At 41.9% G+C, this 26,620-nt stretch overlaps 1 protein-coding gene and 1 long non-coding RNA gene across 2 annotated transcripts; one reads left to right on the top strand and one right to left on the bottom strand.

Annotated features, from left to right (window-relative positions):
* Positions 1-7,632: 7,632 nt before the first annotated feature.
* LOC116498434 lies at positions 7,633-15,171 on the top strand. Its single transcript, XR_004254178.1, has 2 exons — positions 7,633-8,011; positions 11,826-15,171. It is a non-coding gene; the product is annotated as an uncharacterized LOC116498434 (long non-coding RNA).
* Positions 14,189-26,375, bottom strand: CALCOCO2 (calcium binding and coiled-coil domain 2). The gene is made up of 13 exons (XM_032202708.1): positions 26,233-26,375; positions 23,309-23,497; positions 22,689-22,791; positions 22,189-22,322; positions 21,344-21,469; positions 20,730-20,857; positions 20,529-20,619; positions 19,634-19,756; positions 18,809-18,895; positions 17,666-17,761; positions 16,828-16,969; positions 16,392-16,429; positions 14,189-15,854 (listed from the first exon to the last, which is right to left on the bottom strand). The coding sequence occupies exons 2-13, from the start codon at positions 23,489-23,491 to the stop codon at positions 15,678-15,680; spliced, it is 1,428 nt and encodes a 475-aa protein (XP_032058599.1). The 5' UTR covers positions 23,492-23,497; positions 26,233-26,375; the 3' UTR covers positions 14,189-15,677.
* Between the last annotated feature and the right edge of the window lie 245 nt (positions 26,376-26,620).

The following is a 26,620-nucleotide window of genomic DNA, read 5'->3' as shown; positions in this document are numbered from 1 at the left end:
CTCCTCTTTTTTTTTTTTTTTTTTTTTGTCTTCAAATTTATTTGTGGCTTCCACTGCTTGTAACTTAGTGCACACCATAACATTTTTTGCATCAAATAACTGGTATGCTGCTGTCACAAGTCATTTGGCATTTTCATAAGGAGATTAATGTTTTAGAGGACCAGGAAAAACAAAACACAACACAACAAAACACTGTGAATATAGTTCTCTGAGTGTTTTTCACTTGCTAATCTGATTTCCTCATGTGCCTGTCTCAAACAGTATATAAATTAAATTCACATTTAATTCACATTTAATTAATTAAATTCACCTAGAACACAGTAGGTATGTTGTATTAGAAAGTTAGATATTTTATAGGTGATAGAGTTGCATGGAGCCACGTTGGAGGATGTACTATGCTTGTCTGTCCCTGTATCTACAGGTCTGAGGTAACAGGAAAACTGTAGTTTTTCTGTTGGTTTCACCAAGGACTTTTGAACAAGTCACTTGAGCTGAAAAAGATGCCTTCTTATCCAGCATGTTCTTGACATTCCTCAAATCAACAACAACAAAAAGTAGTGAAACCATCTGTTTTTGTTTACTTGTTTGTTTTATATATGGCAAAGAGGGAACTAAAGAGTGACACAAGCAGTTTGAAATTATGGCCTGAGACTCAATGTAGAGTTCACAGAATCATAGAATCATCTAGGTTGGAAGAGACCTTCAAGATCACCTAGTCCAACCTCTGACCTAACACTAACCAGTCCTCCACTAAACCATATCACTAAGCTCTACATCTAAATGTCTTTTAGAGACCTCCAGGGATGGTGACTCAACCACTTCCCTGGGCAGCCCATTCCAATGCCTAACAACCCTTTCCGTAAATAAGTTTTTCCCAATATCCAACCTAAATTGATGCCAATCTAGTATTTGCTAGGTGTAAAAGAGGATGAACTGGTATTATCTTACTGTCCTCTGAGAACCACAGGCTACACCCTCCATTAGCAGGTAAACTCCACATTGGGTAATGGCTAACTCTGAAATACTTCTGTATGCAAAGAACTTGAATGAAGCTGTCCACAACTGTGAGGACTCCTGCAGGCAAGACATGTTCTACGCATGTGTCCTGGAGCACAATTCAAGCCGTTTTCACACTGATTCAGTGTAGTCTATCCCCCTCTGCCGGTCACCCAAGAGCCATTCTTCTCTGGTAACTGCAGGAGGTCCTACAGAGGATAACCAAAACAATTCAAAACTGGTGTTAAAAGAGAGACTGATCACAGCAACCAACAGGCTGAAAAAGAGACCAGTTAATACATGAACATATTTAGGTCAAGTAGACATTTTATCAGGGTTCTTACCTCAAGAAATTAGGGCTTGAATTTTTGAATCAAGATAACATAAAACCCCTGTTTTTCAAATACAGGGATTTTACACGACCCCAATGTAATTAGGGAGGCAGATGTGATAGTTGTATTTCATAATAGAATGTGCTGATCTCAATGTTTTAACAACAGTATCTGCTAATATCTGGCCATATCTGGTAGGTATCACAGCCACATTTCTGCACAGAGTTATTAAAAGTGGACAGTTTCCTAGAAATGGTGAAACACTGGAAACTTTGCTAACACAAATACAACTGAACTGGTGTATTTCTACCCTAACATTGCAATAGATCAATCCGTATACAGCTTCTTTATACCACTAAAGCTGCATTCATGCCTTGAAACTTCCATTGCACGAACTATTACAGAGTTATAGCAATCTCATTTCCTAGTGCAGAAAAGACTTTTGGGAAGCATTGAGTTGGACTCAATGATCTTTGTGGGTCCCTTCCAGCTTGGGATATTCTAAGACTATAATTCTAAGGCAAATGGAAAGAACAAACCTATACTCCTGGATTGTCTTACAACTGTTAAGCCTCACAAAATCACAGCACTGCAGCTGAGAAACTAGTACTGTTAAGAGTTTTGCTGCTATGAACAGATAACATTTAAATTTTGTTAGCAAAGGATGAGATGTTAAGCAGAACTAGACAAATGCAAGGGATTTCAGTATTTAGAAAGAAGGAAACAGAAGTAACATTTCAAGAGAAATGTGTGCAACAGGAAAAAATATTATGTCTAGGTAAACTAATGTAAAACTACCTATCATAGCGGACAATGATAATAAATACACTGAAGATGTGGAGATCTGTTGATCTTCATGTGAAGAGCTGTTGCAGCACAATGATCTAGGATTACAAGCAAAGTTTGGAAGGAGTAGCAATATCTCATTATACAAATCCATAGCTAGGTAAGCATTTAGTCTTAAGAGAAAAACTGAAACAAATCCAGTGTTGCTGTCAAGCTTGAGTCCTTACTCCCCTTTGCAAAGTTTTCCTCCCTGCTTTTGGTGTCCAATTCTGTAACTCATCTGAATTTCTTCACTTGATGAATTCAACAGCAAAAAATATGCTGCACTGGGGAAACATAAAGAAATACTTTGAAGACCTAAATCAAGCATATGAAGATGTACCAGAAAAAGTAAATACTACCCTTTCTGAGAGTAGCTTAGAAATGTTTTCTCCTTTTTACTTCTTACCATCAGCGTCTTCTTCTTTAGCAGAATTAACACTGTTCTTGTTAATGGAATAATTTGTCAGATGCAAGCAAACATTATATATAAATGAATGAACAAGATACAGGGTTAGAAAGGTATTAGCCGCCTCTCTTCTTTTCTACATGATCCTGGTCACACTAGGTAATATACAAAGCATCTTAATTAAGCACAAAAGATTTAATGGCACTGAGTATGATCAGCTCTATACTGATCTCATTACTCTAAAGAACACAATAAATGAGGCTCAACAGCTTCAATTTCACTACACTGCAATCTCATCAGCATTCCAATTCTATCACTTCTAAGAAATCAGCAGTTTCAATTGAAGATAACCCTCTTCCTCAGTCAGGTCCCATTCTAAAATTACTTATTAGTAGAGCTAATTCTGTGTTAGAATGATCCAGAACTACGTATCAGAACCTTTTCCAGACATCAACTAAACTATGATTTCATTTTATAACGAAGAAAAATAAAATATCATGTAGGCATTTTTTTTTCCTTCCAGAGTTTAATGTCTTATTACTACCTTTTTTCCCCCACAATATTTCATAAAAAAAGTACCAAAATTATGCAAAAAGTCAATTAGATATGTATTTATAGAAGTATTAACAGGCCTAAAACTTGTATTCAGCATGGATCTGGATAATATAACACATGCTGTATTTCTACTAGAGAATCTGCTCAAATATTTCATGCATAATTTTATTTATGGTACTCCGATGCTACAAAGACAAGTCATGAGCATTTATAAAGTGCTTGGACATTCTCAAGAGAATGATATTTTGGAGTCAAACCATTATGGTTTCTCTGTATTTCTGGTTGCAATGTATTGAACTGTCATTAACTTCTGCTAATAGGCTTGTTTACTTATGAAGCTATTATGCAAAGGGTCAAAGAATGCTGAAACAGCAAAATGTGTAAGTTCCTCATTAAAGGCAAACATCCTCAGAGTTTCACAGGACATCACCAGCATGTAAATCTTCAGATCAAACTTATATTTACCAATCATAAAAGTCTGGGAAGGAGAACATGAAACCAATTTGCTTCTAAAATTGCTTGAAACACATGAACAACACAGGTAACTAATTAACCACTGGAACAGAGGTTATAAAGCCTAGTTAAATGTCTCTCCTGAACTCTTTCCTATTCCAGATATGCTTCCGGCATGGTCTAGCCCAGCTAATACAGAGCTAGGAAAGATATTGTAAATGTCCATTACTGGGGCTTATGTCCCTAATGCTGACCAGACCAGTACTTGGGTCTGCACCACTGGAAGTGTTCTCACTTGATTTAAAGCCTTAGCTATTCTTCATGCAACTCACTATGTGTTTGAAATTCACTTCAAGCATGAATGGTTGAAGGAATGAAACACTAACAACATAAAAGGAGCCTATGGGTCAGTCTAGCCTATCTCCTGCTCAAGAGGATCTGATTTCCTACTTTCTCTTTCAACAAGCCAGAGACTCCATTTGCCCTCCCCTTTATTGCTGTTTTTCAGATTTCCATGGAGTTTCATTCTTTTCTTGATACATTCCCTAAAAAACAATAAAGTCAATGCAAAGTCAAGCAAATTTAGCCCTTAAAATAAAGTGTGTCTAAATGTGAACAATAAACCAGAGTAAATTAAGGTTCTTCCTCTAAAATTATTAGAAGTTCAAACAACTTGAGGCTTCCTGAGGTTTGTATATTAGACTTCATTAGGAACATGACTTAAAGTATCAATTAAAAACACTTTGGTGAGAGAATGCTAGGAACTGCACAATAGGGCTTAACCAGACTCATGAAAAATGAGTATTGCTTAAGTGCCCATTCACTCATGAGGGATAAACTTTTCTCTGCCCAATTTGTCTATCCTGAATAGCCTGAATTCTTGTCAAGGAAATTCCATCTCAAAATATTAGAAGCCATTCCTGAACAAGAGTTTACGCAGTAACATGTAAAGTAGACATTTTTCTTTTGACAGTGATGAATTCTTTTGACAGTGATGAATCTGAAGAAAATGACCAGTGAATACTATTGATGGCTGACTGACCACATCAAAGCAAGGCTAAACTGGATATTAAAACAGTAGCTCAGTGACAGAACAGCAGTCTTGAAACATGGAATGGAGTGGTTACCCTTGAGATGTATACCTGGCAGATTCTATCCTGCCCAGGTTTTGTCCTTCTCAGTTTTGGTGACGAAGTTGCTTCTCCACGGACAGCCAAAGTCCAGTTTGCAGATATAAGTCTGTGTTTCCTTGCTATGCTATTGGGCTGCAAATTGTCATAACTATGAGGAGGAAAACAGAATAGAGAGACTCTTTAAAAGTTATGAAATAATTGCATTAAAGCTGCTTTCTAAGGTAGATTTTCTAGACCTAGTTTTTCAATCTTTTGCAACTTACTGTAACAGCAAAATAGGATTGTAAGGCACTTATAATGGTGAAAAATCAGGACAACCTTCCCTCCACTCTCCACACTTAGAAAAGTTTTAAGTGACAATTGGGTATTTTTCCGTATTTATTTTCCAGCACTAGTTTAACAGAAACAGAACTATGTGCTCTCCTCCAGCACAGAATATTAATCTTTGTCTAGTTCAGAAAAGGTTTCTACTGTTATGTTTGAAGTTCACAGAATCATAGAATAGCTTGGGTGGGAAGGGATCTTAAAGACTATCTAGTTCCAATCCTCCTGCCATGGACAGGGATGCCACGCACTAGATCAGGTTGCCCAGGGCATCCAGCCTGGCCTTGAACAATTCCAGGGATTGAGCATCCACAACTTCACTGATCCAGTGCCTCACCACCCTCTGCGTGATGAATTCCCTCCTAACACCTAATCTAAATCACCCCTCTTTTAGTTTAAAACCATTCCCCCTTGTCCTATCATTGTCTGCCTTATCAAAAAGTTGCTCTCCATCTTTTTATAAGCTTCTTTTAAGTATTGAAAAAGCTGCAATGAGATCACTGTGGAGGCTTCTCCAGGATGAACATCCCCAGCTCTCTCACCCTTTCTTCACAGGACTCCTACGAAGTTTCTTCATAGGAGTTCTAAGAAGTTTATTAAGTTAGCACTTAATAATATGCAAATAAGAAATTAAATCAGACAGGAAAAAATAATTGTGCCAAGAAAGTCAAGCTTTAGAAAGCATTTACTCTGCAGAAAGACACTAGCTTTACCACCCTGCTCTTGTTACTAGACTGGAACTTTTTTCTACAGATCTCACTGCTTCTGAGAAAGCAGCTAATTTTCTGAGTAAAGAAACAAGGAAAAAACCAAACCAACGAACTAACCAACCAAACAAAAATAAAACAACAAACAACAATAAAAACAACAACAAAAAAACCCACCTGAATCTTGATCTTTTTTTTTTTTCCAATCAAAAAGTGACCATCATACGTATAAAAAACACACTATCCAGCTCACATTCATAAAGACTTGATTATTTTTCATTTCCATTAACCAATCTGTTGAGATGGTATAGCCTGTTCAGTATGCTGTCCATTCCTCATTCTCTCTTGCTCCCTGAAAACCGTACCATCTAGCAGCTCCATGCACTACATCACAAAGCAGAAGCAGTTTCAAGAGAATGAATATTTGCAGTTTCAGACTCTGTCCTCTGAGGGAGATGTATTATCACCTTTCAGTTAGACCTTGGCAATAAATCAAGGTGGATTGCTTCTGTTTGCTGTGGATGTATTATTTACTAACTGCCTGTTTTAGATGTCAATCTGAGCAATTAGCCATAAATGACTACCAAGACAAACAATTTCTCGCAGTTTCAGAAGCCTCATAGTAGCCAGCAACAACTGCTAGGACAAACTGCTCCATTGATATTCCTGGTGAGTGGTGGAAAACAAAGATTCCTAGAATATGAGCCTGAATAATGCTTCATTTGAATTGGGAACAGAGCCATCCGTAGTGCTTCTTCGTGTTCTGCACTCAAGGCACGAGTCCAGAAAGTGCTGGCACGAACTCACAGGCGTATTAAGTTTTGACTTCTTGCCTAGCTTCAGTCATTATGGGAGAAATATGTATAACACTCACAAGCAAGTCCTTTAAAAGGATTAAGCGTTAGGGAGAGCGCACGCTTGCAAAGAGCAAGTGTCAGAACAACAGAGGACGCTCTGGGGGCAGTAAACATTTGGCTACCGATCGGCTGCGTGCGGCGGCAGCGAGCTGCAGGAGGGGAGCGCTGAGGCGCTGCCGGACCCCGCCAGGCCACACGCAGGCTTTTGGCGAGCCGCGCGCCCCGCGGCCTTTTAACGCCGCTGCACTTCTCCTCCAGGAACCGACCGCAGCGCGACACAGGGGCCCCAGCGCCGCCTCCTCGGCACCGGCGCCCAGCCCGGCAGCCCCGCGGGGCCCTGCCCGGGGTACGGCCCGGCGGCAGCGAACTGCCAGGAGCGCCTTCACGAGGGCCGCCGCTCCCCGAAGCCCCCCGAGCAGGCTCGGGGGCACCGGGAGGCGCTGGTACCCGGTGAGCCCCGGAGGCGGCCGGGCCGGGCCGGGCCGGGCCGGGCCGGGCCGTGCTGTGCCCGCGGGGCCTGCGGCAGGCCCCGCCCTTCCCCCCCAGCCCCACCTCACGCGGCGGGGCGGAGCCGGAACCCACCCTGTTCCCCCCCCTGACACCTTCTGATTGGGCAAATCGAGGAGCGTACCCTCCGCCCCGCCCCTTTATTAACATATTGCCGCTCCATTGGGCCGAGCGACCGGGAATGTCTGTGATTGGGCATACGTAGCAATGGGGAAGGCAACGAGACGACGTGCTGGCATCACTGGCGTGCGCTAGGGGCTGCCCATGCGCATTCCGGCTCCCCCAAGTCCCGCCCCCGAACGAACGGCTCGCTAACCGCCCCCCTGCCTTTGAACGGCCGCAGCCAATCACAGCCGCGAAGCTCGGGCTTATTTGCATATTCATGAGGCGCCGGGGCTGCGAAGGGCGTCTGGGAGGGGCGGGCGGCAGCGGCGGCGCTGCTGCTGCTGCTTCACGGCCTCTGAGGCGGCCCCGCTGCAGCCGGGAGGGGGTGGAGAACCGCGCCTCTGGCCCGCCTGGGGACCGCTGGGGGGAGGCCGGACGAGAGGCGTGAGGGGAAGCGAGTGCCCCGCGAGGTCCGGGCCGGCTTCGTGGAACGTGCGGGTGGCGGAGCCCCCGGCGGAGCCGCAGCGCTGCCGGTCCCCTGCCCGTGAGGCCGCGGCGCCGGGCCGGGCCTTCGGGACGCGGGTGTGAACAGAAGCTCGCGGGCTCGCCTCAAACATTGAAACGGGCACAAAAAACACCCGAAAGAAGCGATATCGAACCCAAACGGCCAGCTTGGGGAAAGGGCAATGAGATGCTGAAGTCCGTTGGTGCCGCTGACACAACGGGCAGCGCCGCCCACATCCAGAGTTTGCGGCTGTATTAATTCTGTTGCCGTGGAAACGGACGGAGAGTGCTAAAAATGGAGCAGGTTGGTCTAAGCTAATTGTTAGACACACAAAAAAAACTTGGATTCCCCCCACCTTTTTTTTTTTTTTTTTTTTTTTTTCCCCAAGATACTGATTCCTTTAAACTAACCTTCTCCATTTCCATGGCAGCCAGCAGCAGATTTACTAGAATTCATTTTAAATTTTACAATCCTGGCATGTGTCATGAGGTTAAGAGTTTTCCGACATCTTCTGTAGAGTTAAAGATCCAGTGAACTCCTTAGATTTATTTCAGCAATATGTAGCATACCCAGTAAGATACATCCAAGTGATACATTGGTATAGAACTCCTACGTTAAAGCAGTGTGTTTTTGTCTTCTGCTGCTTATAAACACAAATGTTAGAGCCTTTATTGGGACTAGAGAAATTTTCATTCAGGATCTCACAGTGATGCATCAGATCTATATTCTATCTCCTACTGGGCCACATGTTTTAGGATAAAATGCAAGAATCTCGTGTTTAGGCGTTGTCTTAGACAAGTGCTCTGAGAAATATAATTTAATATATCTTTCAAAGTTAATGTATTTTCCAAAATATATGCTAGCACTACAACTCTGAGTATTCTTATTAAAATTATTCTTTTAAGAACAGAGGGGTGTTCTAGTTGGTAGCTTGCAAGAAAGTTCGAGTGTCACCATTTTGACTGGTTCATTAAAAAACAAACAAAAACAAGCACCCACCATACAGGTAATTAAAATTATTTTGTAACAACAGAGAAGAAACTTCTTGAAGGTGTAGAAAACACTGAGCTGCCTCAAAGAAGACGCAGTTATTCTCTGGATGATTTAGTGAAGAGCCCTTCATCCAAATCTTTCCAACATTTTGTATCAGATCGATCCTCGCAATCACACTCCTTAAGGAAGGATTGTCAAATTTAATGAATTCATTAAGACAAACATGGATTCATATACACTGCTACAACCATGCAATAACTTTTGGGATTAAAAATCCATCTGGCTTTCTCAGCTGTACCGTCTAACATGCAGTACCTGCTCTCAAAAATATGCTAATTACTGTTAATAAAAATAGAATTAACTATAATGCTTACAAAAATGCAGCTTACTATTATAGAAGCAGTTTTAGTGTAAAAATAATGTTCAGAATCTTCAGACACCATCTTTTTGTCTTTTTCTTTGTCACTATTTGTTTCTGGTTGCATTTAGATGCCATAATCATGACCAAGGCCCCACAGGAATACACACTATAAAAGCACATGCAATATTCTAGTCTCATCCTGTTACCGGGGAAGGGATGCAGGCAGGGTATGAGACATACAGATATAGGTGCCCCAGGGCTTGAGTTATCAACCCTCTCTCAGAGCAGCTGCTCCCACTGGCAAATCTCTTATGGCTCAGAGGAGAAGTACAGACTGATGAACCCCACCAGGTTTTTCAGACTGGGAAAACCATTGGGAAGGGTTAAAAACTCCCTGGGGTTTGAGGGACATCAATCTCTTTTGACAGGCATCCATTTTTTTCTCCATCCTGGCTCACTGCTTGTGCTGTGCAGCCTTTCTCAAAATGAATGTTAAATCTAGTGAGGGAGAGGGGGATTATGCCACAAATTTTCTGTGAGATTGGCTGAATTCCTTCATGTCTACATAGCTGTTTCCCTATCTATTACACAGAGTCAATATTTAATCGTGTTTATATATATATGTATATAAATATATATATAATTTATATATATATATGTATATAAATATATAAATGACCTACTTCTTCAGTGCTTGGGAGGTTCATAGAGTCTTGGAACCATAGTAATGTGGAAGGAGCTATACTTTAGAGTAATTAATTTAGCATCTGTGTTGTTGATGGCTTTACAGTATTTTAGGCTCTCAGTACCAGATTAGTAATTATATAAGACTGTAAGCCTTGGGTACTCTGAAGCTAGTGGAAGCTTTGTCGTCCATTTCATTTTTTTATTTCTGTTACATGGTAAGCCAAGGTGGAAACCTACATTTAAGCCAAAAGTGATCTTGCGTACAAATTTTAGTAAGTTATGGAGCTTAAGAGGAGAGAGAGTCCACGTGATCTCTTAAACAGGGGACCATGCAGTGCCATCTACTTTGCAAGTGGGATGGGCACCAAGTATTCTTGATCCAAGCCAATCATATTATATCCCATAATGTCATACAGTCAACAGAGAATGGATGAGTGAGCTCAAGCTCCTTCCTAGAAAACTTGAGTGTTATATGCAGCAGGGTGCTATGATCTCTGCACACAGCTAAGCTATATTTCAGGGTGGATGAAATTTGGGTCAAGGGACATCGTATTAACCCAGTTTCTGGCCAGGTTCAGGGAATCACAGAAACATTGCTATTTGGATCAGGATGCAGTGTTAAATTTTCCCTGAAGGCAGTTTGGTCTGGCTAGGAAGGTTAAAAATTTAATCTTGAAAAGAGTTCTCTCTTACTAACAGCAAGAGATTGTCTACGCAGTATCACTGCAGTAGCTCTACTGCTTAAATTGTGATGAAAAAATACCAAAACCCTGTATTTGCTGAGATTTACTACTTCACACACTAACAGAGCAAAATGTAAACTGCAACACAACCATCTTTATTCTCTGGTTCTGTTATTCCCCTTCTCAAGTCCCCCTGGGTGAATAGCCCTTCCCCCTCACCACACTGAATAGGCCAGGTGACTCAAAACCAGCCACCCAGCAGATGCTTCCGCAGTACCAACTGTTCTGAATCCCCCAGCCCATCTCCAGCTTTTTTTTTTTCCCCTCCTTCCCCTGTGTCCTACCAATCTAGGCTGCCTGGCACATGCTGCAAGCTGCAGTCCCACTGGAGTGATATTGTGATGGAAATGAGGGAGGGGATCCAGGCAGAACTGCACAGATTTACAGCACTCTAAGGGTTTCCATTAAAAACCTTGACAACTTGTTATTTATGAGTAGACGAACAGCTCTTCTAATACCCAGGGCCTAGATCCCATTCACTTCAATAATGCTGGTTTGGAATAAATGAGCCAGAGGATGGAAACCAGTTCTGTTAGTATAATGGAGGTGGCTAATAGCTGTTTAGAGAAAACAACTGATGTAATTCTGGGACCCAGCCCTTTCACCAACAAAACTATAAAGGTTTGATTCTTCAGTGCATTTCACGTAGTGATTTAATTCGGTACAAAGAGAGTCATAAAGAGTAGTGTTCTGATTTCATGCCATTATATACCCACTTTGCACTCTCTATTTGTGCTAGTGCACTGGAGAAAAAGGGACTCATTGTACAAGCAAGAATGTCTCAGTTTGGATCTCTACAGCAAAACAAAGATAAATAAATTTCTCCTTACAAAAGATTATAAGCAAAAAAAGAGCTCTGCGTAAGTATAATATCTTCATTTTTGATCCTCACAGGGACATGGGAGCATTTCCTTTGCCAGATTTTTCTGAGTTGCCCCATCTAACCCAGCATGGCAGTATACCGGTGTCATTTTAAAACCATTTTTTTAAAACCACAATTACATCCTCTATTCTCTTCCCTTTTCCATCATTGACTTGACAAATACAGAAGCAGTGCCACATACTAAGCAGTACAGGCCCAATCCCTGAAATAAGGACTTTGATGATCAAAACACTTTAAATCCTAGGACGTGCATTATGCTGCTGTAAAGAATTACCCATCTCTTCTGCAGAGTCTTAAAATCAGACACATTGATTAACAAGTGAAACCACTCAATTTCTGGCTTGGACACTGCTTTCCTTTTTCTCTATTGTTCACCTGTGTCTTGTCTATTTACATTCATTTTGTTGGGAATCTTTTTATTTCCTTTCTGTTTTCTCTGCTTTACATTAGAGCCTCAGTAAGGTGAAGTGAAGAGAAGCAGCAGCAGTGCTGCCAGACTGTGTTCTTGCAGCACTGCCAGAATGGACTGGGCTCCATGCTTCCTGTGTTCTCCTGCACCCGGGATCTCAGCACTGTGATTTCAGGGGAGAAGGACAATGCTGAAGGGGCAACTTGTTCTGCAGGAAGAGGGGGGGAAGACACGGACAAATGAGGAGAAAACAGGAGGAGAAAGGGCGGAGGTAAGAGGCTGCTAAAGAGAGAAGGTGGCTGTAAGATTGTGAATATCACTTTGTTAAAGGAACAGAGACAGCAGCAAGTTATCTTAGCAGCCTTTCAGATACTCTGTCAAGGCTGAAAGAGTTTGAGACTCTGGAATCTGTAACTGTCTCCCTTGTGGCCAGTCTCTTTTTTTCTGCAGTGAAAATAACTTCCCAGGCAAAAAATGGCCTTTCCTATGGAAAGAACTGACATCAGTTAGTATGTGATACCCTCTGTGGCCATAGTTGGGATCCACAGCATGCCTTTGCAGCTCAAAGATGTTATCATCTGGTTTGTATTTTACACACAAAAATACCTATCAAGTTAAAAATGATTTTACATGGAGAGAGATATTCAAAATGTACTCTATATGAGTGGGAGAGAGAAGGTCCAAAGGAAGAACCAACTTGTAAAACATGGCCAAAAGAGCTGACAAAAAGTGAGGGAGAACCAAGCAAAGCAAGATGAATGTCTGAGTGGGTTTGCCTAGTTGGGGGAACAGAACACACCATGCTGTGCTGGGACAGTGGCTGCTCACAGAAACCAAACCTAAGCTGGACCAAACTGATAAGCCCTGTAAAGGTGCAAGGAGGTAGTAGAATTTATATCCTCAGGCATTTGGCCCACAAAGTATAGCTCCTTCCTTTAGATACATTTATAATAAAAGACCATTCAGATTCTATGTGAGTTTGGGCATAAATTATGCCAAACCCCTACTGTCCCTTTTGAAAATTTATTTCAATGTCCTTATGCGCGATTAATATCAATGTAAATTCGACCTCATCCAGAGTATAACTATACCTAATTATCAGCCATTTGAGCTACTTCTGTATTAAACTATCAAATTGAGGTAGGATTGAAGCCTCTTATGATTCCAAATGCTAAGTACAGCATTAGCATAAATAAAACTGTGAAATACAAGCAAAATGAAGATTTACTTAGAAAATATATAATGTAATTTGTGCTTATGGGCAAATTGGTTCCTGGCTGCCCAGGATAGGGAAGGTATGACCTGCATCAGGCTGAAGTATATGTCTTTGGAGTCTGAATCTGCATTATTACAGAAAACAAATGACATACCTTAAAACGTTTAAATTCAGCATCCTTATGAGATTTATTGCAGTCTGACCCCCTCTGCTGGCGACGTGCTTGCTGCCAGTGTACCAGAACCTGCACTCCAAAATAGGCTCTGTGATTTGTAGAGGTGATGGGTGCTGGCAAGCAGAAAATGATAGGTACCAGCATAAAAGGGATGGAGACTTGGCAGTGCAGGGGCACTGACAGTTCAAGGACACAAACAACATTGTGACATAACTCTAACCCCAAATGATTGGGTTTGGCTTTAGGATTTGAGCCACTAAAGCCAGTTCTAGCAGAAGCGTAGAAAGGCAATAGGTCTGGTAACTGGTATTAGGGTGAACTATTGGGGTTTTAATAAAGACTGCTTTTGTGACTCTCCACATTTGTTTTGCTTCTGTCAAGATGTAAAGCAGTAAAAGGCAAATGTAATTTGAAATGAGGACATACAGAAAAAAGTTGAAGAGGGGATTTTCTTGAAAAACAATGGGGCATTTCCTGAGGAAACAGGTGCTCAGTTAACAATTGGCCTCATTATGATAGAATATTTGTCAAAATTGGGAAAAAGTCATGTCAGGAATGTTGATATATACTACAGTAACCAATAATGTCAAAACATGCACAATACCAAGTATACGCACAATATAAAAAAAATATTTTAGTGTCTAGAGTGAGCATTTTTTCAACTTTTTCTTTTAGTCTAGGGAAAAAAATAAATGTTGATACACTGGATGTCCCTATGACATAGCAGAAATTCAGCCAGCTCTAGGCTTTTAGATCAGCAGTACTTGGAACTGGTATGAACAAACAGATCCCATACAACTCATTCTACTTTCTGGATTTGTTCATGCTACCTCATACTTCTTTGGCTTTCTTGATATATCCCCATGCTGTGAAGAACCAGTGAGGATCAGCCAGTTAAATATGTCTTGTTAAACAGAAGCAGTCCCACTAACCACAGAGATGCTATGTTACATGCTAAAAAATATTCAGAGATGTGATTGAGTACTTTGTTCAAGAGAAGCTTCACAAAGTAATTAAAGACCCCATCAATTTCCCCAATTTATTTCAGAAAAATAGACAGTCATCTTTTTCAAGGATTTTCTCAGTACAGTTGTCATTTTTAACAACAACTATTTTCTGTTACATTTTCTTTTTAAAATAATGCTTTCCAGTATAGTACATCTTAAAGACAGAAATACTCTATTTAAACATAGGTTGATAAAAAATATGTATAAACAAAACAGTAAAACATTTTGAAGTCTTTCTTACTCTTAATAGTCTTAAAACTCTACGTAAACTTAGGATTTTCTATTGCTTCAGATATTCAGCAGGAAATCCAGTCTAATACAGCTGGATAATAAAATTTCACCCATTTATGTTTGCACAGACTAAATAACTGTTAATCATAACTTGAAAATCCTAAAGCAGAAATAAGAATAGTAACTGGATAATCTGTTTACAAAGTATTGTAATATTCCAAGGCACTTAGCAGTTTTGAATCAATGTTTTGGTTTCAGAATAAGCTCTTCTTTTTAAATCAATTAGGTTTAGAAACATTGAAGGGAAATAATCCAGATTCATCACTTCCTTTAAATGAGGATGCCCAGTTTCAAGACAAAGAGGCCATTTATCCTCACCACTGTTAAGAAAACTCAGCTACTGCTTTCCTATCAGCTCCATGCCATGCTGACCTTTCCTGTTTCAGAAATTTCAGGGTTCCTTCATTATGAGATGTATGCATGACAGTGTCAGATTGCACAAGCACAGTTAAAGCGTATCACCACTTTAAGTCTGGTCATATAGAGAAAAGGGAAAACAGTGCATGCACCTTGTTGTACAAGCTATATTGCCTACTTTGCTGTAAGAAGAGCCCTAGACCTTTAAATCTAGAAACAGGTATTTAGTCTCTTTATAAATATATTTCACTTGTTCTATGATTGATGACAAAAGAAAGTAAAATGTATTTTCATTTAGAATTTATATTTATTAGCAATTAAATCAGTGTTCCAGAAGCTGAGCTGGACTGAAGGTGTGATCCTAAAAGACTACGCAATGTGTCTTGTCTTTGGTTAGCAATCACAGTGCTATACTGAAGAATAAAATCGTTATAATAAAGATTTATCAGCCAAGTACAGAAAACTGTTGCATTACATCTATTATTTGGCCCTACCTAGATAAACAGCTACATAGACAATCCTGTTATGAAGAACTGGTACCACATTCAACTACATTACTAATGATAGGATTTGTGACTCATTTAAAAAGCACATACATTTGATCCAAGATGGAGGACTTAAGTTGATGACAATTCAATTTCAGGATATGGATATTTGACCCAATTTATGTTTGACCCAATTATACACATACTGCATGGAACAGAAAGCTCAGAATCACAGCACTAGTAGCATATGCAGTTTTGTCAGGTTGCTCTTATTAGTATGAATCAAGTCTATAGAATACTTTTTCTCTATTCTATCCTGTGGCCTCTGCCACCTATTCTACAGAACAGATAGGAATTCAGAATTATTCCAGGCCATGGCAAAAAATATGGTCATCAAACACCTGCTGATTGGACTTTTCAAAGGTCTCATTGCAGAGTGGGCACTCCAGAAGATGGCTCTGCACATGGGCCTCATAGTCACTTGCTTCAATATCTTCAGGAAATATGTCATTACACATGGGACATTTCCTTATAGAATCCTGAAGTACAAAGGAAGTGCAAATAAAGACAGTTTAAGATTTGTATTCACATTCAAAGAGAAGAAAAAGTTCATTAGTCAGACATTATCGGCTTTGGACAAGTCTTTCTTACTTGCAATACTCTCAAGTTTTCAAATGTTTTCAGGCTTCTGTAAATAGTACTTACAAGTCAAACTTCTAAGAGGTATTCTAACTTTCCATCCTAAATAACACATGTCCATGTCTGCAATATGAAATAAGGCGTTTAGCAGCTGCATGCTTCTCATTCTGACACTGGATGCTGCCAAAAATTGTTCCTTAAAGATTAAGGTGAACAGAGCTTCCTTTCTCTTCCCTAACACCACCAACTGTTATTACCACAACTTAATCCTACAGGTTAAGTATCCATGATTCCATTTTGTTGTCCACTTTATTACCAGGACTAAAATGGTATGTAGACAATAGGCTACAGAGCTGAACATGTAGCTCCTCATTTCAAATTGTTAATTTCTGTCTGTAAACCACTAATTCATGTCCATTCACATCCACTTTACTTACTGTTCTGGCAACTTTTGACTCCAGGTTTGCTTCTGCAGCTGGAAAAGAAAGAAGTTCATTTAGCCACTACAAATGATTAACAATGTAATGTGCTGATAAATAGTAATTCTTGAAACATGAGTATGTGGCCCTGGTCTAGACCTCTATACTTGGTCTATGAAAACTGGACATAAACCACAGAACTAGCTGTCTCACAGATTAATAAACTATCTAACAGTTGTTTCTCTTCATAGAAGATGAACAGACAACTGATGATTTAAATCAACTCTTAACACCTGGCAGCATTTTGCCAAGTCACCTGCACACATGCAAAACTATGCAGAGGTACTGCTAAGAATTTATTTTCCACAGCATCCAATTCAAGAGGGAGGACAATTTGTTGAGACTTTAACTACCATGGATTTGTGATTTCAGACAGACTGCCAAGTACTCTTACCATAATATGGATTACCAAACACAAGGCATCCTGCTTCAGGAGTTGGAACTGGGGCCTGAGCTTGTGAAGCAGCAGAGAAAGAAGAAACATCTCTAGTCTGAGAGAGATGCCTCAGAAGGGTATCATTCTCTTCCCTCAGTTTCTGCAAAGGGACAGGAGGACAGAATCAATTTCCAGAAGCTCGGAAGACCATTTCAGAGAGGTTATACTTTGCACTAACATAGATCCTCTTAGACCAGAATCAAAATTGCTCTTCTTTTAGATAGCTCAGTCTTAGTCCTGCTTGACAGAATGGGAAAGTGAGGTAAGGAAGTGCAAGGATCTATTCTGTGACCTGCTCAGGAAGGTAGACAGGATGACTACAATACAGTAATACACTTTAAAAGACGGAAGACTATCCTGAAGTCATGCAGATAATGGCAGAGTAAGGAACAACACCATAGAGTCATTTTCTAGACTGGATGAAAAAGCTACATTCATTTAAATGAGAAAGTCCATTCATTTCAGTGAAATAACAGGAGTTTTTGAAAATTCCCACACTATTATGGGTGAACTGGTCTCATCTGTGGTGGGGGAAAAGGGTGGAACTTTTCCTTCCTCTTAGGCTGTACAGCAGTAGCAGCAACAACAGACTGAGAGTGAGCACATGGTCATGCGGACTATGTGAGCACTATGTGCATGCGGACAGCATGGCAGCCTTGTTTTAGGTGATAGTCCACGTACAGACACAGTTAGAGATCAGCGTGATAGAAGGTTTAATGGAACTGGATATTAGACTAAGATATTTGTGTCATACTCAATGCAGAAGAAAGGTGAGGGAGCTGTGCCAAGTTCTCACCTGTTTTTCCTCATCAGATTCATTCTTTTTTGCTTGCAACATCTGAAACAAATGCCTCTGCTCTTCAAGTTCTTTCATTAAGTCCCTGTTTTGTTGCTATAAAGGAAGAGGATTATTTGGTAAATTGTGGAAAACTAGCAAACAAAGAACTATGACAGCTCCAGTCATTGTTCACATATACAGGCCGCCTCTACCTGCACTTATTACCAACAAATAAACCTTTGCTTGCACCACAAGTCTTACCATTTCATAGTTTGTGACCTTGGATATCTCCGCATTACCAGCCACTTAATGTCTGCATTTTCAGTACAACCTGAGAGATGACATGTGACCTCCAAAGGGGACATATGACAGGTCAAACAAACTGGGAGGTTAAAGAAAGGGAACTATGGCTGGTGAAAAATCTACACCGGCACATGAGAACTCTCCAAGTCTGCCAAATTCTCTGGTACTGTTGACACTTGCATTGACTGTGGATAGTTAGTACCTCCTTAGGAATCAGTGTTGTACCTAAATCTTGATTTAAATCAGTAAATCAGATAGGCTAGAGTACTTAGGGATTCAGCAGTCATTCTCAAAGTATCACTCTAAAAATCCTGAACATTTGGCATCACAATGGAGGTAATCACATAATGTATTTTAGGCATCTAACTTTCAATGTCAGAAACAGAGTAGAGCCTCCAAAAGTGTCCTGAGCAGGACACACAGAGAGAGGAGCACCTTTAGAAGGTCACTCAGGGCAACAGGCTTAAGAAAATGATGGGACAGCCTCAGACATCACCAGCGATAGTTCAGTAGAAAGAAAATGTCACTGCATGTTTCCCTTTTCTAATGTTCACAGTTCTTCATGTAGTGATTTTCAGTGCTGAGGTTTGTGGATTACTTGTCAAAGATCTGCAGAAGTTACCTAAGAAAAGCAAGCCTTTTGACCATAAATTTAAATTTGTTACACATATAGGCATCTCTAACATCTCAGGGAAATTCTGATTGTTCTGCAAATTGAAAAAGGGTGGACAACGTTGCTTTAAGTAAATGTGAGCTTCCCTACACAAATACCAGCAGATTCTATACAATACAGCAGAGCTCTGTGCTCAGCTCTTTTGGAACCATCTCCCCAACTTCACCCCCAAAAATGCTGGGCACCTGCTCACTCTGCAGACGAAGTGACAAGTTGGCCTCTGTCCCTTTCAAGTTCTCCAAGCGATGTTCGAGCTCCTTCTTTTGCTCTTTCTGCAGAGAAATCCCAGATTTTCAAAGGCAATGTCAAAGAAAAGAGGTGTCAGGTAAGGATGTGGGGCAGAGCATCAAACTATAGAATAGAAACTTTGTATTGTTTACAGCTTTTTGGGGGGCATTCTGACCATATTTCATCTTTTTATTTTATTGATTATTCAATGCTAAATCTATGATTGTAAAGATGAGAAAGGGGCAAAAACATAATCAGACAGTAGACCACCAAGGTTGCTGCCTCTCACCAGTTACTAGTAGCTTCCTGTTGGATGCCAAATTAATGGCATATAGTCTAAGCAGATTTAGGATAACTTGTCTTGTTTACACATAAGTCCCAGTCCTGAAACAGTTTTGCATATTTGCAACAATTTCCACTCAGCCAAATATCAGTTCTGAGTTCCCAATTACCTACTTCATCCCTTGAGCTGGCTCAAAAGAGATGAAGACAGAGACTGAATTTTCTCTCTAGAGAATCAGCATTACAAAATTTAGTTATACAGAGATGTTTCTTCAAAAACCACAACGTATGTGTGTACCATAAGAATTTGTCAGATGGTTCATTTGCAGAACCACCTATGTGGATTCCCATGCCACCATGGAGACTTCCCTGTTTGTCAAGGAATCTCCCAGACTTTTCATAAGATTGAGCAATATTTGTGCCTGGTTACTGCCAAGGACACCTCTCAGCCTCTATTCCCTGGCTTCCCCAAGCACCTTGATATTCAGGGAAGGTTTTACCTGTTGAGTTACAGTCATGCATAACTGACGATTCTCTTCCTTTAAACTTTCAAGCTGCTCAGTCTTGTCATGGTCCATACGAACCAGGTTATCCATGTCTTTCTCATAATTCAACACCTGAGACTAGGGAGAAAGAAGAATGGGCAGAAAGTGAAAATTTAATAGCTATGAGTGAGACACACAGGCCCCTTTTGCTGCACAAAGAAAATCACCAGAACCCATGGCTACTTATTTTTTTTCCATTAAAAAAACTTTGTAGAAAATGAGAATAGTTACATGGGGATATATCAGAGTTGATAAATGCACTAAAACTTGGTATTCACTCATATGTTCGTTGAGGAGCTTTCTATATTTTAAAATGTCACTTCTAGTCTTGGAATTCAGAGAGTAAAGAGAAAAATAGTCTGTTTAGCCAGATGGTTAGCCTATTATTCTGAGTTTCCCATATCCTACATATAACAAACAAGCTATTTTCAGTTTACCTTCTACCTTCACATACCTCCCAGATTTTGTCTTTTCACCCAATATTGAACATAATTTTAGAAAATTTTTCAAAACAGAAGTGTTTTCTGCCTGGATCCTTACCTAGCAGGAGGTGAACAATGGTATGATTTTGGTCAACTTAATAAGCATGCAAAGGGAACGTGTTTAGGGAGTAAAATCCTTGTAATTTCTTTTAGCACATCCCACACTACCTCTCCTTCCATAATATAGCTTTCTTGCGGTTTCCTGGACATAAACCGTATCAGAGGCTGACATTTTCCAAAAAAATCCATATAACCAGAGAAGAAACTTATATATCACATATTTGCTCAAGATTGCACAGCTCTCTGTCAAACTGAGACCATCAGACCCAGTTCACAAAAGCAAAGGAGGGCAGCTATATGTTTTCTACCTGCAGCTGGTCCATGTGATCCAGGGCTGTTTTCAATCTGGTTTCCAAGTTTACCTTTTCAGAGGTCACATTCTGAATTTGCTCTTTGAATCTACTCAGAACAAATCAAAACACACCATACTTTCATAAATGGAAATTTAATCCACAAAGGTAAGGTGCTTAATGAAATACTGTTTTAAGAGATGCTGTAAATACACTTACTGGTGCAGTTCTGCCTCTCTGCACTCATCTAGCTCTTTTAGATGTTTATTTTCCTTTTTCAGGGAATTCAACTCCAGCTCCAGTTCTTCTTTGCTTCTCCTAAGAGACTCTAAACCATTCTGCAGCTTCTGAAAATCAAAGACAGGTCAATAGGAGGCAAAATGGGACACAAGCAATAGTCCTGCTCTGAAGTGGAACTGCAAAATCCCTCTGATGCAACACTTGCAGGCTGCCCACCTTAAGGAGAAAAACCTGTCCTTTGCATCTTTCAGACCCTGTTTTATTTATACTAAGTCCTGAGCTAAACTGAAGGAGAAAACAATAATGATGAAGAAACATTAGGAACAGGGATGGCCTTTCAATTTTGGGACAGCCTACAGAACAGTTTTGAAAACTCCCCTTCCCATATGTTCACAATCCATTTTTCTTGTGATGCCTCTTGTTCAGCATTATCATTCTTATTGTAGTAGAGGTATTGTAATATTTGGTAAATGATTAAATAAATAATACAGGGAGAAACTTCCTTAATTTTCTCCTGGAAGCATACAGTGGAGCAAGACCTGACTCAGTCTCTCTTCATGTTTCAGACTTAAAGCTTCTGACTTTTGTTGTACCTGTGTCTTCTTGAGCTCTTCTTGCAGTTCTGTGTTTTGTTTTTGGAGACTTGCGCAGGTTGCTTGCAGCTCCTCATTTTCTTTAAGCAAATTTTTGTTTTGTAGTTCAATCTCTTCCACTTCTCCCTGGCAAACAACAAATTTGTTTAGTCGTCATGGAAACATCAAAAAGCTATCTTCTGAAGAGCACAATATGATGAGCTAAAAAAGATGTATTCTGCAAAAGGGAACATAATGTACCTCCTCATGTTCTTATTATTAGTTCAGACCAGACTGCTACTTCACTATCCATAGTCTGTCCGAAGCTGACCATCAACACAGTCCTTGAATACCAAGCACACACTACCTCTGATCTTTTAAGATGCTCAATCTTAAAGCAGAGGCAGAAGTCTGCAATTTTTTTTGTAGTTTGTAAGATTAGGACCACACACTGGGTGTCTGTGTAGTAGTTAATAAAAGGGCTGCACACAAGACACTGCAAAATAAGGGTGCTTCACAATACGTCAATTATTGTCCATGTGTATGTTCTTACTCCCATCTAATGGAAGGCTGTTTCTATGAACATTACATTTCCACTAAAGATATTCAAAATGCCCTGAACCACTACGTATTTAGTCACTCCCCATTGAGAAGAGCTTACTATCTAAGTAAACTAGTTTGATAAATGTTAATTAGAGAAAGGCTGCCCAAATTTGGGTGACAGATGAGTAGCAAAGCCAGGAATAGAATCCAGATCTGCTGAGTTCCAGATCAGTATCCGATTTACTGGATCCCTCCAACTTAGCAATGAGCAGATGCCAATAAAAGCAAAGGCAGGAAAAAGCAGGGGAAGAGAGGACACATACCTGTGTGGTTACCACCAGGATATCATCCTCACTCTCTGCTCTGAACTGGAAAGGAACACTGGCTCCACGGACCATACCATCCTGGTCGATGTAGCAGAACTGGTAGTATTCATCATCCTTCGGTAGGTAGTAAGCTTCAGACAAACACAACAACCCTGTCATATGTTTGTAATTACTCAGGTCTCTTAACTACATAGCACAGAAAGTCAGCACCTAAGAAAACAGACATCTTACTTCAATATTGTTCCTCCACCACTAGTAAGTCTTTGTGCCTGTGATAAGAACACAGACAATATCACTCAGTTAGGATGGCAGAATCCAGTAGATTTGCTTTTTTTGGCTGTAGTTATGGGACTTGAAGTTTACTACAGCATGTTACTACAGATTTTCTGTAATTCTGAATGTAATACTTATTAGTGGCAGTAGTGTGGGATTTTGTGTATGTGCTTGTGTGTACACATACACATATATTCCCTGAGTGACCCAACCTCCCAACCCACCTTTGAACTGGATTTGTTGCTGCACAGCGGTATCACCATGGACATCACTGGGCAGAGGAGCCCACATGAATGTGTAATATTCCCGGGTTGTTTTCCATCCCACCTGCAATAACAAAATTCTTAAAAGGGACCACATAGTTCACGCTTATCCTATGGCAACTGGACTATATTTCCACATAGATCAGTTAATGGGAAGACTTTTGCATTGATATTCTGACTTCACAGAGTTGTGGTCTATGCATAAATCAAAGCTACTCGCTAGCATCTGCCTTATTCTGAGGTCTATATTAGGGGGGCGAGGGGAGCACTGAAGTAGGAAATGCGTTGGAAGGGATGGTGTCAACATGATGCAATTATTCTTTACTGATTCTGTGAATCACAGTCTGTTTAATTAGTCTTGAAGCTGGTCAAGTAAGAACGTGCCTGGCATTTTGTCTCAAGGCACAAGAAAAATGCTGTATTACACAAAGTTATTACTGAAAAAAAATCTCTTACCCTGTTCTACCAAAGCCCTAAGGCCTTTCTTAGAGATGAAGTATGAATTAAATGTCAAATTATTTGTTTGTGACAGCTACTGCCTTCTCATACTTGGCATATCTGGTTACACAGTATTCACTTACCCGGAAAATGCCCACCCAGTCCTTCCCACGAGGAACTATGTTGTGTGTGAGAGTATAATAACAGATTACATCTCCTCCAGGAACATAAAACTTCTCCACATTGTTAAAGATGACCTGGGAGAAGTGGCAGTTGTCTAAGAGGACAGCAGAAGTGGGAGGTTCGTCCGAAGTCTCATCCATCATGGAAGCCTACAAGAGGAAAGCTTAATGTCATTATCTCATCTTGGATGTTGCCAACATAGTTGTGTCCATGAAGGATATGAAGAGGTAACAGCTGATGAATGACATAGCTGTAAGGTCCTAACCCCCTGCAGACACCAATTTTTCTCAGCAAGGCACCTGCACTCACTACTGCTGCGACGAGACTGCTCCTTACATCCATGGCAGGTTGCAGATTCTCTTCAGCAGAGCGTAAGGCTGACCCCTGCTTCCTAGCCACAGCGCCTGGAGCTCTGAGGCTGCCACTGTGACACAGCAGCCTCTCTCCTGCATGGGACCCCATGAACCAGACCCTGTTGACCATCCTACAGATCTGCTACTCGAGAGAGGCAGTGGTACCTCGTAGCAGCAAGAGCACGCATGCCTACTGGTGTGATTCCCTGCTTGACAACCCAGCTGGAACACAAGCTGTCCCTACATGCAGCCTTATACCATGTTTTTAATGTGATTTGACACTCCACACACATCTCCACTATATGTGGTTAACGTGGGGGTGCATCACCTCTTCTGAAATCTGGAGACTAGCATATTGATTGAGAAAAACAGAGGTTTTGCTGCGTCAGTGAAGCGCTCCTGCAGATAGCAGTAATAGACAAAAATAGCAGCATATGATCCAAGCTAGGAGCTCCAAGGTTGGTACAGTCCAAGCCCTGACACGCTTCACCTTCACTGTCTGACCATGGTGAGACACACTAGACACACTCATGCTGGTGATATGCAAACTCAACAGCCTGGCTGTTTTCTGCATTCAAATCCAACATGATTATTTGACCTCCAAATACAGCATCTTTCATTGTAAGCTTTTTTGCTCCAAGAAAAAGAGGCACCTTGCTAAGATCAGCTCCCATGGAAAAGCACAGAGGAGGTCCAGGTTAGGCAGGTTGTTGTAGTTCTGTCTCACAAGCCTGTGTTATGAGGCCATAATAGCCTTGGTACTTGTGACTGTTACAGTGAAACTGCAAGATGATTCTCAGTATCAAAATGATTACGTTGCATGGCAGCAGGGTCAACAAACAGCATTGAAGCTCATGCATTAGTTATCTACAGAAAGCTTTTCAGTGCATTGTGACACTACAAATGTGTTATGCACGACAACATAAACATGCAGTGTGTGCATCTACTGGATCTGAACTGCCAGATGTCCAGGCATGACTAGAAATGACACTCAATTACCCTCTTTGACACAGTATCTTCCAGGCAACCAGACTTAAGCCCTGGCAATCTGTCAAGAAACAGATCACTGCTGAAAAAAACCTGCCTCCAATCCCTGACAATTCAGTTCCAGGAATTCAAAGCAGAACCTTCTCAGCCAATTTTAGTGACAGTAGTAGCAAATAGGTATTGACCTCAGAAATGACAGGAAGTTCATCTTGAAAAACTATCCTGCTGGATGATTTAAGGTCACCTCCAATCCATGAAACCTTTCATTTTTTGTCACGACTGAGGACATCATCTGTATTCTGTGCCAAAAAACAGCCTGAAAATCAGGCAGAAGCGTAGATGGGCATTGTGGGGTTGTGCTCAAAACGGAAATGGTACCCGTGCACCTGGAAAGAGCACTAATTACAGCACTGATATATGCTGCTTTAGGAGCATGGCTAATTAATTCCTCCTGCCAGAAGCTGAAGGCATAGAAATGGGTGTGGCTCAAACCTCCAGGGAATCCAAGAGGTGCAGTTTATGTTTTAGTTAGTAAAGCATAGCAAATTATATGTGCCTTATCTAAGCCTCGGTCTTTATTTGGCTGACGTCAACCTCTCCTACCTTGACGTGACTTATGATGCACTCCCCTAATGCCCTGGGACCTCCTGACAGCCAGCAGACCAAAAAGAAAAAAAAATAACAACTTAAGAATAGCTCCTTAATAGTTTCAGGATATGAGCTCTTGCTGCCATAAGACTTCAATGTAACTTGCAAAGAAAATGAAGCGTCAAAGCCTGGATGCAGCAAAACAATGCATTCTGCTGAAAACAAAGATGAAGAGTGTTGTTTTTTGTAAAAGTAATTGTGAACTTGAAGAAAAGAAAGCCCATTGGTCCTGCAGACTGTGTTGACAGCACACTATGCACTTCACTTCAAGGAAAAGACAGGAAGTAGGAAGATTTTATTAACATTCAAATTTTTGTTCTATGAACAGTCTGTAAGTCATCAGTGCAGGAAGGAGAGGCCCCGTGAGGCTGCTGCTGCCCAAGGAGATGGGGAAAGCCGCAGCTTCAGGGATGGAGGCGCAGCAGGCAGCCCCAGCCAGGTAACGCGGTGTGACAGCACGCACGGAGGAGGGCACGACACACACCTCTTCCTGTGATACTCACGGCCCAGCTTTTCTCTGGGGGCTTTTTTTTTAGTGCTGCTGTTTTGTTTTCACTTTGCTGTTGCTGTTTTCTTCCTTTCGCGGACGGCAGCGCCCTAAGAACGCCGAGAGCCGCGGATCGCCCCTTCCCGAGCGAGAGCAACTCCCAGCCGCAGCTGGGCACCGGGACACCGCGGCCCCCGGCAGCACCGGAGGGGTCCCAGCGGAGGCCGGGCAGCGGCACCAGGGCGCTCCCCGCGGCCGCACAACCTCAGCTCCGCCGCCGGGAACCGAAAGCGAAAGCGCCGCCGCCTCGCAGCGAGCGAGCCCCGAACCTCTCCCCCCCCGGCCCCCCAGCCCGGCCCCGGGGGCAGCGCGCGGCGAGGCCTCCGCGTCCCCACCCCGGCTCACTCACCGAGAGGCTCGGCCGCAAACCCCGGGGGCGGCGAGGCGGAGGGCGAAGCGGAGCCCCCCCCGCCCCGCCCCGCCCGCGCTGCGGGACGCGCGGAGTCCCGGAGCCCGAAGTCCCGGGCACGGCCCGCGACGGCCCCTCCCCCCTCCGGCCGCTCCCCCCGGCGAGCCCCGGCCCCGGCCGCGAGCCGGCCCCGGGGCGGCTGCAGGGGTGCCGCGGCCGAACGAGGCGCGGGCACTGCCCGGGGCGGCTGCAGCCACACTAGGCCGGCCCGCCCGCCCACTCCCCGCCGCCTCAGCGGCCGCTCTGCAGCTGAAGCAGCGGCCCCGCGCCTTATGAGCTTCTGGGAGAGAGTCCTCCACGCCGCTAGCCAATCAGAAAGCGCGCAACG

Source organism: Aythya fuligula, chromosome 24 (assembly GCF_009819795.1).
Source record: "Aythya fuligula isolate bAytFul2 chromosome 24, bAytFul2.pri, whole genome shotgun sequence".
Classification (NCBI taxonomy): domain Eukaryota; kingdom Metazoa; phylum Chordata; class Aves; order Anseriformes; family Anatidae; genus Aythya; species Aythya fuligula.
Note: the sequence above shows the minus strand (reverse complement) of the source record. Positions and strands in the feature narration are given on the sequence as shown.

Bases quoted from the DNA above. Each gene is read 5' to 3' on its own strand.
- CALCOCO2 (XM_032202708.1), bottom strand. From the start codon at position 23,491: ATGATGGATGAGACTTCGGACGAACCTCCCACTTCTGCTGTCCTCTTA. The intron at 16,430-16,827 runs GTAAGAGTACTT...TTTCTTTTCCAG, and splicing joins GTTTGGTAATCCATATTATG to CTGCAGAAGCAAACCTGGAG. The intron at 15,855-16,391 runs GTAAGTAAAGTG...TTTGTACTTCAG, and splicing joins AGTCAAAAGTTGCCAGAACA to GATTCTATAAGGAAATGTCC.